General features: G+C 47.2%; 1 protein-coding gene across 1 annotated transcript in view; it reads left to right on the top strand.

Moving 5' to 3' along the window:
* Window positions 1-14,364, top strand: part of DRC12 (dynein regulatory complex subunit 12 homolog) — a 74,404-nt gene extending 60,040 nt beyond the window's left edge. Inside the window, exons 5-7 of the mRNA XM_085646452.1 lie at window positions 7,033-7,125; window positions 10,611-10,741; window positions 13,255-14,364. Of these exons, the coding sequence (XP_085502578.1) occupies window positions 7,033-7,125; window positions 10,611-10,741; window positions 13,255-13,383 (353 nt within the window). The 3' untranslated portion in view covers window positions 13,384-14,364. The remainder of the gene's footprint in view (window positions 1-7,032; window positions 7,126-10,610; window positions 10,742-13,254) is intronic.
* Window positions 14,365-17,410: the final 3,046 nt, after the last annotated feature.

The following is a 17,410-nucleotide window of genomic DNA, read 5'->3' as shown; positions in this document are numbered from 1 at the left end:
AAGTGACATGCGCACTTTGAAGCTCTCCACCCAGCTGTCTCAGATAGCTGGGTGGAGACCCAGCACAGGCCTACAAGGCCTGAAGGAGCGTCCAGCTGGCTCGCTCCATCCAATCCTGGTGATTCTCTCATGCTGGTTACCAGCTTGAAAGTAGCGCCAGGATTGTTTAGGGGAATTGCCTGGAGGCTAGAGCCCGCGTAGCAGATAGAACAGGGACCGGAGAGAGGAGAACCTCCGACGTGCATCAAGAAAGGTAAGTGACTTAATTTAAAAAATATATTTTTGCTATTCACCTTGACTACATGCACGCCCTCACCCACCACTCAGTTACCGCTACCCGAGGCCCACCACAGCGCTGACCTTGTGAAACCGAAACAGCGACTAAAAAGCTCAAAATTAATGTGGAGCAGTGAGGCTACCTCCTCGGCATCCAAAACTAATCACTGCCAGAAGGCTACCGCCTCGTCATCCAAAACTCATCACTGTCAGAAGGCATCTGACAGATAAAGACAAGACTATGCGATAAAACTTGCTGACGTTTCTGGAAACCTGTTTGACCGCTACCCATGGCCCATCACAGTGCAGTCCTTGTGAACCAACTTCAACTATGACAAAGTGTCACACATCAATAAGAAAACCGAAACAGCGACAAAAAAACTCAAAATGAGTGTGGAGTAATGAGGCTACCGCCTCTGTATCCAAAAGTTCATCACTGTCAGAAGGCATCTGACAGACGAAGACAAGATCTGCAACTCAGTTGCCCACTCCACCGATCCATGTACTTGCCAGTCGCCCCTGGTCGACACATCATATTCAGGATGTCTCAGATGGCCTGAACTCAGTCCTAAAAAACAGCATTTGGAACCTAGGACCTCTGTGACGGGATTGCACACTCGTTTGTGGATGATGAACAAAAATCTTCACTGCTAATCCGAATTCTGTCAAGTGATGCAAGATTTGTTCTGAGAATTGAATGCTCTCAGCCCGAGGACAGATAACAACCTATTGAGCTGTCATTAAAAAGTGCTATTTTAAGTTTCAGCTTGGTGAGGACGTTGGCCACACTCCTGTAGTCCTCTGGTGTTGTGAAATGTATTTTAGCTTGTCCTTTTGTGGCTTCATGGTGAAACTGAAAGTGGAGTGCTCCTGAAGTAGGCCTGCAAGGTCTTTTTGAGACTCCTTGTGCCGCACGGCCACAGATTGCACCCGTATGTAACCACTATTTAAGCGTGGGGGGGAGGGAGCTTCAGTGTTTATAATAGTATGAGCGTTTTTTTTTCCTCTAGACAATCCTTGGAATTTAAAAAGTCTTACAAGCAGTTCAGTGTCTCTGCTCCAAGAATGTTGCCCCAGCATGCCTTAGTGATTTAGGGTGAAACTGGACAGGAGCTGAAGCCCCATGTTCTGCATCCTCTTCTCTTTCATCCCAGTTACTTCATCTTTAGGGACTGTGCTTGTGTTGCCGATCACATCTGCAGTCACGATCCTGAGCAAGCAATAATATGCCAGTAAACTCCTAAACAACAATAGCTCTTCGCCACCAGGTGGCTGCTTTGAGCCGCCGCTCAAACACAAGAGGAAGAGGAACTAGACAGGGCTGCCCTCTCTCCCCATTGCACCATGATAGAATATCATTATATGCAGATTATATATTGCTCTACCTTGCGACCCCTTACAGATCATGGGGTTTTGAATATTTTCCCGAACTTCGGGAAATACTCGGGCTATGCCATAAATTGGAGTAATATAGAACGTGGTGGTTCCAGTACTATTACATCAAAACAGTGTAAATGGAGACAATACAGTTATATCAAAAACAAGGAATCAAAAAGAGAGTTAGACGGTGCTCAAGTGTTATTTAATCACACTGAACACACAATGCAAATTTTTCAAAGAGACATTTTACAGGAAACATTAAAAACCATCATTGGTGTGCCCGACTGAGTGGAAGGGGAGGAAGGATAGTGACTTAAGTGAGGTAGTGAGGCAAGTGAAAAACAATACCACTGGGTATTACAATCAAATTGTTGCCCTCCTAAATCACCGTCTTTACTACTGGGCAACACAGCTGGTGGTGGTGAACCACTGGATCTACAGATCCCCGGTGGACCCGGCATACATGCTGAATAGATATCAGAAGGGAGGGGCGGGATACCTGGAGGCACTGTACACTAACTCTTGAAAGGGTCGTTAAGTTGGCCCTACAGCTCAAACGGTGATGATATGGAACCTGCCGAACTCCCGTCTAGCATGGGCAAAGACCCTCACCAAGGCCACACCCCTGTGGTGTACCCAGAGATTGGGGCTTCTTGGGAGTCATCCGGGGTTCGACAAATGGGAGATAATCTGAATCTCAACGATAGGAGACTTGGTAAAAAAAGGGGCACTTCTCAAATTCGAAGACTTACAGAAGACGTATGATCTGGCCCAAGGGGAGGTGTTCAGATATCTACAAATTAGACATGCCCTCACCACAGCTCTCCCAGACATGACGGATATCCCAGACTCATCCCCTCTGGAAGACAGGTTTCTTGACGGATCACTGCTCACCAAGGCCATATCACTCACATATAAAAGAACTATGCAATAATCTGCCAGACACTTTTCACAAACTTCGGGAGAGATGGCAACTGGACATAGGACCAATTGATGATGATGACTGGCAGGCAGGCATTGATGTTCCCTCGCGAGGCAGCCATAACACTTCGGTATAGACTCATTCAACTAAAAATCTTACATAGATCTTACTTAACTGGAATAACCCTTGCAAGGATAGACTCGAGGACAAATACACTATGCCTTAGAAGGTGTCAACAAGACGCATTTTTTTACCACATGATATGGGACTGCCCAGAGGTGAGACTGCTATGGGAGGGGGCGACGGGGCACATCCTAGAGGCCTTGGGGAAAGAACACACCCTTACACCTCGGCTGGGTCTCTTAAACATATGGGAGCCAACTGACCTTATGGAAATTGAACAACAATTTATGACACTAGGCTACACATTGGTCAAGAGGGAGATAGCGAGGAAGTGGGGAGTGGCAGACAGACCCTCGCTTCGGATGTGGGTCAGGGAATATGATAAATGCATGATTGCGGAAAAAGAGGTGTTCAAAGTAAGAGGGTGCCCGAAAAAATGGGATAAAAATTGGGGCAAGTGGAATGCTCATCAAGGAGATCTATGTGTGTCCCCAACAACAGAACTTGAATTGCAACGTACAGAACGGAGAAGTCACACTGCACCCTGATTGCAAGGACTATATTAAATGGATGACTGCTATGTATGATGAAATATGCCAAATATCTCTTGATCATAAACGTGATTTGTTATTGTTCAAATTCAATAAAAAAAAAATATTTTTTTAAATACACAAGAGGAAGATATCCATCCCAAAATGGAGCTCCACGCATGTCAATGTGTAGGTGGGTGTTAGGAAACAAGCATTGGCAAAGCCAATAGGTGTCTCCTATGCAAGCGCTATTGGCTTGGCCAATATGTTTTAGCCATGTTCTACATTGGCGTGTTTGTTGTTCAGCTTGGCTAAAAGTTGCTGGTGTAAAGGAGACTGGCATGGAGTAGAGTGGAGTACAGTACATTTGCATAGAGTAGGTATGTGCAGAGTAGAGAGGCATAGATTGCAGTGGCGTAGAGTGAAGTGGCATACTGTGCAATGGCATAGAGTGTAGTGGCATAGAGATTATTGGTATAGAATGTAGTAGAGTAGTGAACAGTTCATTGGTGTCAAGTGCAGTGGCATAGAATAAAGTGGTGCAGAGTAATGTAGCATAGAGAGCAGTGGCATAGAGTACAGTGGTGCCGAATTGAATACAGTGGTGTAGAGTTCAGTGACGTAGAGTGCAGTGGTATAGAGTGCAGTGGCATAGAGTAGAGTGCTGCAGGTAGAGTATAGTAGCATAGAGTGTATTGGTTTTGAGTAAAAAGGCGTAGAGTGCATTGGTATAGAGTGCATTGGTGTAAAGAGCAGTGTTGTAGAGTAGGGTAGTGCAGAGTGGCTTAGAGTGCAGTGGCTTAGAGTAGGTTGTTTCAGAGTAGAGTGAAGTGACATAGTTGCAGTGGCATATAATATAGTGTTGTAGAGTGTTGTGGTGCAGAGTGGCTTAAAGTGCTTTGTGTACAGTGCATCAATGTAAATTGCAGTAGTATAGTAGATTGGCGTAGACTGGTGCAGAGTACAGTGCAGTGGCATAGAGTGCAGTGTTGCAGAGTAGAGTGGCATAGAGTAAAGTGTTGTTGAGGGGAGTGGTGCAGAGTAGAGTGGAGTAGTGCAGGTTAGAGTGCAGTGGCATAGAGTGAAGGGATGCAGACTGTAGTGGTGTAGAGTGCATTGGCGTAGAGTGCATTGGGGTAGAGTACAGTGGCATAGAGTGCAGTGGCATAGAGTGTACCAGAGTAGAGTGCAGAGTGCATTGGTTTTGAGTTAAGTAGTGTAGAATGCAGTGCCAGAGAGTGCAGTTGGATAGTGCAGAGTAGTACAAAGTAGAGTAGAGTGGTGCAGAGTAGAGTGACATAGAGGAGATTGCAGTTGCATACAGTGCAGTGATGTTGAGTAGAGTGGAATGGCGCAGAGTGGAGTGGTGCTGAGTGCAGTGGCGTAGAGTAGATTGTTTCAGAGTAGAGTGAAGTAGCTTAGAGTGGAGTGGTGCAGGGTTGAGTGCAGTGGCGTACAGTAGAGTGGCACAAAGTGCAGTGGTGCAAAGTAGATTAGAGTTCCATATAGTGGATTGGCATACCGTGCACTGGCATGGAGTAATACAGAGTAGAGTGCATTGCCTTAGAGTGTAGTGGCATAGAATGCAGTGTTGCAGAGTAGAGTGGCACAGAGTGGAGCGGCGTAGAGGAGTGGCGAATAGTGCAGTGGTGCATAGTAGAGTAGAGTGGGGTACATTACATTGGCATAGAGTAGAGTGATGCAGATTAGAGTAGAGAGGTGTAGAGTGAAGTGGTGTAGAGTGGAGGGGTGCAGAATAGAGTGCAGTGACACAGTGTGCAGTGACGTAGAGTGCAGTGGCATAGTGTGAGTGGTGCAGAGTAGAGTGGAATCTCGTGGAGTGGTACAGAATAGAGTGGAGTTGGGTAAAGTGGAGTATGCATGGTATGGTAGCGCACTGCCACTACAGACAAAACATCTTAAATTGAAATAACCATTACATTTGCACAGACAAACAGTTCTACTGACAAACGTATACAGCGCACAAAAGATAATGTGTGGGAATGTCATCATCTATTGTATTGATTTGTTTTGATCGTATTAAAAAATTTGTTTCCACCACACTTCAGAATACCAAAAATTGTTTTCATTTTTGCTACCCTAATTCTGATATATTCTTAAATATCTGCGCAGTTCATTTACAGACATTTAAATTTTGTTTTGTTTGTGTTCTGTGGCCAATGCTTGGGCAGTGGTCGGAGTGGTTGGATCAGAACCAGCATCGGTTTTGAGCTGGAGGTGCGGCTTCATGGGTATGTCCGCCAGGGTCATCAATATTCCAATCACCTAAGGGGACTGAATTGTTACCCAACTACTTCCCAGGGAAAAAGGTCTGGAGGTGCTGTGTGTGCCCTTTCTCCCCACTGCTATACCCTAGAGCACAATTGTGCTCTTTGCCGCAACATGGGGGCTAGGGTTCATAGCGCCAGCGAGCACGTGTAGTGACATGCATCCCTGGGCTGGTAACTGGAATGCAGTCCCCATCCAAGGGGCATGATCAGCCATAGCTGCTGCTCAAGGGGTCCCTCGGGTAATAGGGGGTGGCAATATGAATATTAAAAAGGGTATTTTTATCATAACTAGAGAAGGAGGGTGGCCATCGCATCCTCTGGCAATAATCCAGTAATGCTGTTGTTACTAGATTTAATTTGTTCTCCAAGGACTTTATTGATCTCCCAGAGCTACTTGCTCCTTTTAACCGGTATGCTCAAATCTGAATTTCAAAGAGTTGCCACCGCACCCTCCGGTGGCGCGTTGGTAATGCACTTATGGCTTAATATTATATCTAATATCCATTGATTACTGTAGAGTCACTTAGGTATTTGTGCATTGGCTTACAACGAATGCCTAAATTGTTCCTGCCAAAAAGATGAAAAGTAAGGTGTTATGGTGTGCAGAATTGTTGCAGTTCATTGTGTGTTTGAATCCAATTCTCAGAGGAAGGTGCCATTGCATCTTATATGCTGGAATTGCAGTTTAATTTCTGGCAACAATCATTAAAACTTCATTATTGCATGAATGGTTTGAGGGTAGCGATTAACAGATTTTCTGAGATTTTCAATAGAGCGTATGGACAGACCCAGATCGCAAGGGAGTGTAGCCATCACATTTTCTGGCAGGATTTGGGCACTGCCAGTAATGCAGAAATGTAATTTTATCCCGCTGATAATCAATCATTCAATGCCTGAAGGTTTTGAATGCTGGGCTTTGTAAGAGTAAATTGAAAAGAAGGTACAAAAGCCGAGAAATTCCATGTCAAACTGAATTCTCAAGAAAGAGTGGCCATCGCAACCCCTGGCAGGGATTGGTAAGGGTTCACTGTACCGGAGCTGTATTTGGTTTCCAGAAGAAGTTAGTTAATCACTAAAGTTGCGTTGCTCGTGATGAGCCCAACTCGTCATGAGTCACAGCGGAGCTGGCGGGGAATCAATCGCGCGCGGGCAGGCTGCGGCCGTTATGACGAGCCCAGCTCGTAATGAGCCCAGGTCCACTGTGACTCATGATGAGCTGGGCTCGTCATGAGCATGGAAGGGGTTAAGAAGCTTTCAGAATTCCCACACGATGCTGTTAGGAGACCAGGAGACCTGTCTGGTAGGCTTCGAGCTAAAACGGCCTTTATTCTACCACAACAGCTCCACTCACGGTTTAACGTTGTATCCTCCTTTTATTAACCCAACAATCTCATAATTAGAGAAGACCATTTCTGAAAATCAGAGAGGCAGGTGAAATGCTTCCACTTTCCATATAACACAACTCTAAAAAGCTTCAGGATTTTACCTCTTCCCTTTGCTCTCCATTTAGAGATGATCCGTCAGTACAAGGAGCTGCAACTGGAGTCTGAAGCTCGGATACAGGACCTGGAGACCCAAGTAAACCTCCTGCAGGAGCAACTAGGTGTGTATGGAGCTCAGAGATGGAAGGCAGTGGACAGGCAACCTCTTGCACTCACTGTAGTAAACACCCAGTGAGTTCATCTCAAAAGGACCAAGGGTGGTATTAATCCAGCACTCAATGAAATTTAACACACAGGGGCCTGGGAGGAGCTGTAGGGTGAGGAACGACCTCACATTCTCTGCCAAACCCAACAGGTTCCACACAAAGGGGCCTGGGAGGAGTTGTAGGGTTGGGAACGACCCTCCTTATCCTGCCGAAGAAAGTCAACAATTTCATCACACCGGGGCCAAGTGAGCAGGGGCTCCCTATGGCGTAAAAAGGCAGGGGGGAGGTTGCCACCCAATAGATCTGATGAGGAAAACTTCCTACAGATGCTAAAAGAACAAGAATGTGTGTAGTAAGAGCAGCAAACTCCATGCAGTTTCTGTGGGAGAAATCAAAGGCCAGACCTTCACTACTCAGGCACCATGAGAGGGCCTAGCTCACCGTAAAGGTGCAATCCCCAGTAGAGAAAAAATGTGTATTTGTTCCCAGTCCTGCATCTCTACCACCAACAACATGTCTTCTGTAAAGTTAGATTGGTTCAGGATGTCAGCTGGGGTTTTGAGATGTAATGTGACATCATTCACTGAAAGGGCCCTTTAAAGCGCAATTATGGGGTCACCGGAAAGGGTTATACATTATTAATACTGGATTTCTCTGGGTCATGGCGCACAATGGTATGCATTATAGATACACCAGGCTAATTCACACTACACTGTAAATGCTTGTTCACCCATACAGACTCTGTGCTGATGCTCACACACAGGTATGCAGACCCTAGTGCAATGCTCACACACATGCTTACAGACTGTGTGCAGGTAGTCGCACGCCAGTAGCTAGCCCCTAGTAGAGTTGGTCACATACATGCATACAGCCCCTAGTGCAGATGGTCACATACATGCATACAGCCCCTACTGCAGATGGGCACATACATGCAGACAGTCCCCAGTCTAGATGGTCACATACATGCATACAGCCCCTAGTGCAGATGGTCACATACAAGCAGACAGTCCCTAGTCTAGATGGTCTCATACATGCATACAGCCCCTAGTGCAGATGATCACATACATGCTTACAGCCCCTAGTGAAGATGGTCACACGCATGCATAGAGCCCCTAGTGCAGATGCTCACACACACGCCTCAGCCCCTAGGACAGATGCTCATATACACGCATACAGCCCCTAGGGTAGATAGTCACATACATGCCTACAGTCTCTTGGGCAGATGCTCACATACACGCCTACAGTCCCTAGAAAAGATGGTCACAGTCATGCATACAGCCCCTATTACAGGTGGTCACATACACGCACACAGCCCCTACTGCAGATGGTTGCATACACACCAACAGCCCGTGGTGCAGATGGTCACACACACGCCTACACCCTGTGGTCCAGATGGTCACACACACACCTGCAGCCTGTGGTGCAGATGGTCACACACACACCTCCAGCCTGTGGTGCAGATGGTCACACACACACACCTACAGCCTGTGGTGCGGATGGTCTCACACACACGCCTACAGCCCCTTGTGCAGATCGTCACATTTATGCATACAGCCTCTACTGCAGATGGCCACACACACACCTACAGCCCCTAGTGCAGATGGTCACAGTCACGCACACAGCCCCTACTGCAGATGGTCACACACACCTACTGCCCCTAGTGCAGATGGTCGCAGTCATGCCTACAGCCCCTACTGTGGATGGTCACACACACACCTACAGCCCCTAGTGCAGATGGTCGCAGTCGCGCATACAGCCCCTACTGCAGATGGTCACACACACACCTACAGCCCCTAGTGCAGATGGTCACAGTCACGCATACAGCCCCTACTGCAGATGGTCACACACACACCTACAGCCCCTAGTGCAGATGGTCGCAGTCATGCCTACAGCCCCTACTGTGGATGGTGACACACACCTACAGCCTCTAGTGCAGATGATCACAGTCATGCATACAAACTCTACTGCTGCAGATGGTCACACACACACCTACAGCCCCTAGTGCAGATGGTCACACTCATGCATACATCCCCTAGTGCAGATGGTCACACACACGCCTTCAGCCCATAGTGCAGATGGTCACAGTCATGCATACAGCCCCTAGTACAGGTGGTCACGTACACGCCTACAGCCCCTAGTGCAGATGGTCACAGTCATGCATACATCCCCTAGTGCAGATAGTCACAGTCATGCCAAGAGCCCCTAGTGCAGATGGTCACACACACGCCTTCAGCCCGTGGTGCAGATGGTCACAGTCATGCATACATCCCCTAGTGCAGATGGTCACAGTCATGCATGGAGCCCCTACTGCACCTGGTCACACACACGCCTTCATCCCCTAGTGCAGATGGTCACAGTCATGCATACATCCCCTAGTGCAAATGGTCACACACACGCCTTCAGCCCGTAGTGCAGATGGTCACAGTCATGCCAAGAGCCCCTAGTGCAGACGGTCACAGTCATGCATACAGCCCCTAGTACAGGTGGCCACGTACACGCCTACAGCCCCTAGTGCAGATGGTCACAGAAATGCATATGTCCCCTAGTGCAGATGGTCACAGTCATGCCAAGAGCCCCTAGTGCAGATGGTCACAGTCATGCATACATCCCCTAGTGCAGATGGTCACACACACACCTACAGCCCCTTGTGCAGATGGTCACAGTCATGCCTACAGCCCCTAGTGCAGATGGTCACACACACACCTTCAGCCCGTAGTGCAGATGGTTACAGTCATGCATACATCCCCTAGTGCAGATGGTCACAGTCATGTATACATCCCCTAGTGCAGATGGTCACACACACGCCATCAGCCCGTAGTGCAGATGGTCACAGTCATGCATACAGCCCCTAGTACAGGTGGTCACGTACACGCCTACAGCCCCTAGTGCAGATGGTCACAGTCATGCATACATCCCCTAGTGTAGATGGTCACTGTCATGCCAAGAACCCCTAGTGCAGATGGTCACACACACACCTTCAGCCCGTAGTGCAGATGGTCACAGTCATGCATACATCCCCTAGTGCAGATGGTCACAGTCATGCCTACAGCCCCTAGTGCAGATGGTCACAGTCATGCATACATCCCCAGGGCAGATGGTCACAGTCACGCATTCATCCCCTAGTGCAGATGGTCACAGTCACGACTACAGCCCCTAGTGCAGATGGTCACAGTCACGCATACATCCCCAGTGCAGATGGTCACAGTCATGCCTACAACCCTTAGTGCAGATGGTTTCACGCATGCATATGGCCCCTAGGGCATATGCTCACATACACGCTTACAGCCTCTAGTGCAGATGGTCACATACACGCCTATAGCCCGTGGTGCAGATGCTCACACACCAGCCCCACATACTCCCTACAACAAGCACAATATCGCTCCCCACTGCAACTGTATCCTAAATGCATCAACTCCCTCCTCCATATTCTCACATGACAGAAACTTCCCAGAGTGAAGTGCAGGCGCTGCGGAAGGAGAACGAGCGAATTCTAGCCGAGAAGGACGAGGCCATTGAGGTGCTGGAACACAAGATCAACAGCATGGAGACCGAGTACGAGAAAATCCTGCATGTGAGTAGAGTTTGAGCGGGCACTCGCACCAAAGCATGTGCAACTGACAACTCAGCACTGCAAACGGTGAGAGCAGAGCCATCCCTCATCTTACACTGCTATCACAGTTATCGGAGGGGAAAACAAGAGGGCCTTCTCTCCATGGTCTCTGAGGATAAAAACATCCCATTTCCAAAGCCATTCATGTCCTCAAACACAACATACCCCCAGTGCAAAGGCAATGCAAAGGGAACCTTTGAACTGTGGCATCCCCGGTGAGTGCTAGGGCACATCTGGCCCTCACTACCCAAAAGAGCTATCCCTCTTCCTGTCCTGTACACATCTACCTCTTCCTCTGCAGGACAGCCAGGTGTGTAGGTTTGGGGAGGGGGGTGTTTGGGATGTTACATCCCCTTAATAAATGTATTTTCTGGAAAATAGTTGGGTACAGGTGCTTTCAGTCTGGTATGGTGAGGTGTCTGTTGGATTTCATAGGGAATTTTTACATACAGATAGACAAAAATGCACACACTCTTTCCCTCTCTGTTTTGAAAGTCTTCAAAAATGTTGGTTATTGTACAAAATATTGTGTTTGCTCTCACTTAGTACTCTTACCAATCTGCTTTCGTCTCCCTTTCCATGGCCACTTTAGCCCCTCTCATGCGCTCTGCTTGTCGTAAGGTGTATTTTAACATTATATACCAGCACACTTGTTGGAAAATCTGAAGCTCACCCCGTCCCAATCTTAGTGACCAAGCTACGCCCCTGAGGACAGAAGCAGGCTCATGTCCTCCTTAGACTTCCAAACTATGGTCCACGCTTTGATCAAACCGCACACATGTTTCCTGAAGGTCATTTGAGACAAGCTCCTCTTAGGGCACACATCTAAGACTGAAAGCTGGAAGTGGAACAGTAAATGGAGGGGTATATTTACAAGCCCCTTTCGCCACCACCTCACTTTTCTCGACGTTGTGGTGGCGAGTGGGGCTTCACCTTATTCAAAAGGCAGCGATAAGCCAAATAACGTGGCTTAACGCCGCCTTGTGAGTAAGACACCCTTTCACGCTATACTTAGCGTGAAAGGGGCGGGCAATGGGCGTTCCTTTTTACAAGGGTGACGGAAATATGGGGCAGCGCCAAAATTAAAACCAAGGAAAACCTGGTCTTACCCTGGCACAACGAGGAGAAATTATTAATTTCTCCTTGTTTTTGCTGTTTCCATGTGTGCTGCATTGTGCAGCACACATAGAAAGAAACAGCAAAACGCCATTGATTGTATATGTACAGGAAGGTGTCACTTCCTGCATATCAACACTCATAAATAAAAAATGACGTTTTGCACCTTCTATGTGTGCTGCATTAATCAGCACACATAGTATTTTCAAAACGTAGTTTCTGATTGTCTATGTGCAGGAAGGGACACCTTCCTGCACACAAACAATCATTCCCCTCAACGCAGGCACCCTTGCACTATAGTGGAACTAGGCAGCTAAATTAGCGCCAACACAGGGGGAAACACAAGGCTGCACCGAATTCTTTTAAATACGGTGCAGCCTTTTGTTTTCAGAAGTGACGAAGCGCGGCGTTAAGCCAAGGAGGCAAACACCGCGATACGTGACTTCCTTCTAAATATACCCCAGATGAGGGTGGACGAAGGGAGACTGGGAAGAGCTGGGAAGTACAAGAACCCAGGAAGCAAACAGGAAATCACCAATGAGACAGAAAGCCCACGAGTCACACTTACATTTAGGGAGGGGTACAGCTAAATCGGGCTGCTGGGAGGTAAGCAAGCAGCAGGAAAGGACCTTCTGGGGTGGGGCAGGGAAGAGCGGAAAGGGAGGAGCATAGACAGGAAGACAAGGACCTCCGAGTGGAAGGAGAGAGCTCACAAAGTACAAAATCCATTTTAGGACATTCTCATCCCTCATATATCATCTGTCATCCCACATTCTTCATCCCTGATGGATGAGTGATTAGGGTGAGGGATGATGGAAGAGGGGTGAGTAATTATGGATGATGAATGAGGGATAATATGAGGCATAAGGGAAGAATAATGAAAAATGATGGAGGAAAGATGAGGGATGAGCGAATAAAGATGAGAAATGATGGATGAGGATTAAAGGATGATGAATGAGGTATGAGAAATGATGAATGATGGTTGAAGGATGAGGGATTATGGAAGATGTATGATGAATGAGGAATGATGGATGAAGAGATCTTAAAATGGGTTATGTACACAAAGCTGATTGTGACAGACAATCGGAGTTGAAGACAGTATAGGACACGTGGAGATGCTGGGGAGACTCATAGTTCCTGATGTAGCCAACCAAAAAAATTTCCCGCGATTGTCAGCAAGGCGTTCCTTTAAGTGGAGGATGGGCACCAGCCAGCAGAGCTATCCCGTATCCGTGTCAGTAATAATCCCAGGGATGACTGATACAGCAGAGCTGTCGCTCAGTTTCTCCAGCTGTCACTGCTGTCTCCTCTTTTCCTCCAGGTCTGACCGCTGTTTCCTCTTTTCCTCTTCCTGACAGGGCAGCTTGGATGGGCTTCTCTCCAAACTGGCAGTGGCCAAAATGCAGTGGACCGAGCATGCCACGTCCATCCACATGGCCTGCAAGCAGACACTGCAGGAGTGTGGACTCAACCCCTTGGACATCTAACGAAGTGCGCCGACTCCTCAACTTCTGCATGAAGCACCCAGGACAGCTCTGATGTGGACCCGGCCGCAGATGCTCAGGAACATTGTGCTTCTTAGGCAGCACGCGTGTGAAAGGACACACACCTCAGGCACACGTTTTCCAGTAGAAAAGAGAAGTCTTGCCTGGGGTGTGGAGTCCTACACTGGAGAGACAGTAATACACCATGGGATGGAGAAAACTGGAAAGGCAACCATACCCTGAAGGGGGTGGGGACAAGATACTCAACGAGGAGGTGAAAGTTCTTGAGATATTAAAGCAGAGATGTATAGATTATAAAGGAGATTATAAAGAAGAAAGTCATCTTCACCATCTTTCTCTCCAATCTGTGCCTGCTCAGGATCACAAACTTTATGCAAAAATTCTCAGAGTGGACAACCCAGGGAAGTTACGGGCTAAGTAAATTATGGTCATATGAAATTCCATAAAGGGACCTTCAGAGCTGCTCCCAGCTCAATGACAACCATAAACCGCATGTCCGTCTCTCGCACCTCATCATCCACAACACCGCAAGTGCTAAGTCCCATAGCATGATAGCCACACTTCCGTGGTCCCCAGTGGTGTAACATAGGCTCCCGTAGTGCAGGGGAGCCCCGAGCTCCAGGGGTGGCTTCAGCATAGACCGCTAACCCAGACAGGAGGACGTGATTCCTGCTAGCAGGTTCCTAACATTCCATTGTACAGATGCACCCGTCTTGTGCTTTTACGTCCCTTAATTTGTGGACGCAGGGAGAGGTTTACTTGACTTTTCCCGTTGTGACTTTTGATCTAACCCGTTTCGGACACCGGGTCGGAATTATCACCGGTACTACGAACTGCCAGGTAATTGCCACCATAACAGCCCTGAAGAGTCACAATTGTACCACGTTGTGACGAAACACGTGTCGGCTGGTTTGTTTCACTTGGTATTGATCTGGATTGAAATTAAAATCCTCATCTAAGCTATTTCTGATGTCGAAGCTCATAATTTCAGCAACAAGAAAGTTTGAATTTTGGTTTTAACACAAAAACCACTATCTATATACGTGTGCACAGGACTTTGTTCTAGGCGTCAGCATAGTACCTAGGCCTGAGAGCTCCTGATTGAGTCCGGAGGGGGGGCCCTCCATGTACCTTGCAGGGGGACCCCTTCAAATTTCGTTACGCCACTGGTTGTCCTCATGCACAACACTGAAACACTTCCCACATAGGATCAAAACAAAGACAACACAGTTCCGAGCACGCACTCTACGCAGTGTAGCCTGCAACCTCTGTAGGAAAGCACTTCAGTATCCCACATAGGGATAGTAAGCGCTATGTAAATTTTGCAATATGATAAAATACAGTTGTATACCAGACGCAATCATACACACCAAAGTGTATGTCATACATCAGAAAGGCAATCACACACAGGGGAGAAGAAGTGCGTATAAGTTGAACACCAGAATGGCACTCAAACGCTGTAAGAAGGAAGGGAAGAGGTGTGGCGCAGCGGCCAGGACGACTGACGCTGGGGATCGCGATTCGATCCCCGTCACCGGCGGAAGGTCAGCCCAGCACCATGTGACTCTGGGCAATAGCTCGCTTAATCTTCCAGACGGCCCCCAGCGCCTGGATGCCTATGGGTAGCTGTGCGCTTTACAAATACTGGATTTAAGGAAAAGTATTAAATCAGAGAGGCAGTCATACTCTTGATGGAGAGTACATCACAGGAGCAAAAGAAGTAGAACAGGATTTATGATACACCAGAGTGCAAAGCATACACTCTAAGAGGAAAAGTCATACGGGATGGGAAACCTTGCGAAAGGACGCATTCATAGAGGACTGTGGCTCGTTAGTCATGGTATGCTGTAAGAGACAGTCATACACTGAATGGGGGAGGGGACAAGATTCATGGGAGCAATCGCAGAATGCTAATAGGATGTCATATGACTTAACTGTGTGACATTTGAACACTACTGAGACAATCGTGCTGTGTAATGGGAAAAGTCATATGTCAGAAAGGAAATTGCCCACCTTAAAACTGAAACTCTTACAACATAGAGGCAAAAGGTATATCTTAAGGGAGAAAGTCATACATCGGAGTGCCAAACATATACCTCAAGGGGTAAAGTCATACATCATAGGAAATCATGTGCCTTATAGAGGAAATTCTACACCAGAGGCAATCATACACCTTAGAGGAGACATTCATGAACAGAAGCACAATCATACATCTTAACGGGGAAAATCCATCCTTCTTAGAGGGGAAATGTATACATTAGGGAGGTACTTATACCCCTTGACGAGAATAGTCATCTATGTGAGAGGCAATTATACACATTAGGGGAGAAATTCATACATCAGAGAGGCAATCGTGCACCTTAGGGGTGAAAATCTGACATTAGAGAGGCAATTATACATCTTGAGGAAAGTCATACGCCAGAGGGGCAATCCCACACCATAGGCGAGAAACTCATACGTCAGAGAGGCAGTTAATACACCCTGAATGAACTACTGGAACGAAACTCAGCTACTGGCAATTGCACAGGGCCAATTTCAAGTCCATCATTTTTCACTCGCTGTGCCACTCTGGACAGATGCCCGTCATATGCAAACCCGCCGTGATTGTGGCCCTACAGAAAACAGTCCACCCCGGACTGCCTTGCCACGTCCCCCCAGAAGACAAGCAAGCGCACTCACAGGAGCACTAGGGAAGCAGGAAGACAGTTCTACAGACTGTCTTACAGCGAGAAATGGACATGGGTGGTTTATAAACAATGTGTGCTTCAGTTGATTCCATCTCACTGTTTACCCTTACCTTATGCAGCACTTACTTTTCCCCATCAGTGTCACCTCATCTGGTCCTGAGACTTGGCTTCTGCCTGCCACCCAGCATCTTTACAGAGTTCCAAAAGGGGCTTGTCAGAGCCTGTGATTACCAAGATTCAAAACAGTTCACATAGGAACTCAAATGAGCTACTCACCCTGAAGTGGGTAGGAATATATATTTATGAGAACATGTTGCAGACTACGTTGCCTTTCCTTGCAGTCACTTCACAGCGCTATATGTGACAGGCCTGTTTATCGCTATCGTTAGGCATTCGTGCACCAGAGGGGCAGGGTTACTCAGAAGAGCAGTAATGGATAAGAGAGACAGTCATTCACTTGAGAGACAGTCATACTGGGACAGCTGCTTTAGACGAGATTGCAATATTGAACCAGAGAGGTTATTAGGCACCAGTTATTTCTTCCCTTGCTGGGAGCAACGGTCAGGGTCACTGGAATCATGCAGCAGGAAAGGGCCAAATTATGCGGCAGGGTTGAGTCAATTATGTGGCAAGAAAAGGCCGATTATGCGGCATAATTTGGCAAATTTTTGTAATAGTATTACTTTATTATTTAATAATTTTTAAACTTGGTAATACTCTGTGGGTATTAGCTGCACCTATGTGTACCAGTTTTACATCCAAACATAACAATATGCAAAAGAAAGGTGACCAGTTCAGGTTTGCGAAGGGCCTTTCATTTCGCGGCAACACGTGCATATCAGTAACTTTTTAACCGCTTAAACTAGAAACCAACTATTTTTTTGTTTAAATCTGCAGATTATGCAGCAGATGATGGATTATGTGGCAAATGTGGCAAATCTATAATTGGGCAAAAATTGCTGCGGCCGCACAATTGCATAAGTCCAGTGGCCTTGGCAATGGACTGAAAACAGGAGCAGTCTGAAACCTGAAGTGCAGTAATACACCAAGAAGTCATCTGCACCATAGAGACAGTCATTCACCTGAGAGACATTCTCGGAGCATAGGGGCATGGTCCCATTGAAAGGGAGTCGCACAGCAGAGGAGCAGTCTGAAGCCAGATAGGCATTCATGCTCCTGAGGGAGATTCTTACTCCACAGGGGCAATGCTACACTGAAAGGCAGGAAGAGGAGCAGTCTGACACCAGACAGGCAATCATGAAGCAGAGACAGTCATGCACGTGAGACAGTTTCTTACATCACAAGGGCAGTGTTACACCAAA

Source organism: Triturus cristatus, chromosome 3_1 (assembly GCF_964204655.1).
Source record: "Triturus cristatus chromosome 3_1, aTriCri1.1, whole genome shotgun sequence".
In the NCBI taxonomy this organism is placed as follows: domain Eukaryota; kingdom Metazoa; phylum Chordata; class Amphibia; order Caudata; family Salamandridae; genus Triturus; species Triturus cristatus.
The sequence above is the reverse complement of the archived record's forward strand: the minus strand, read 5'-3'. Positions and strand labels throughout refer to the sequence as shown.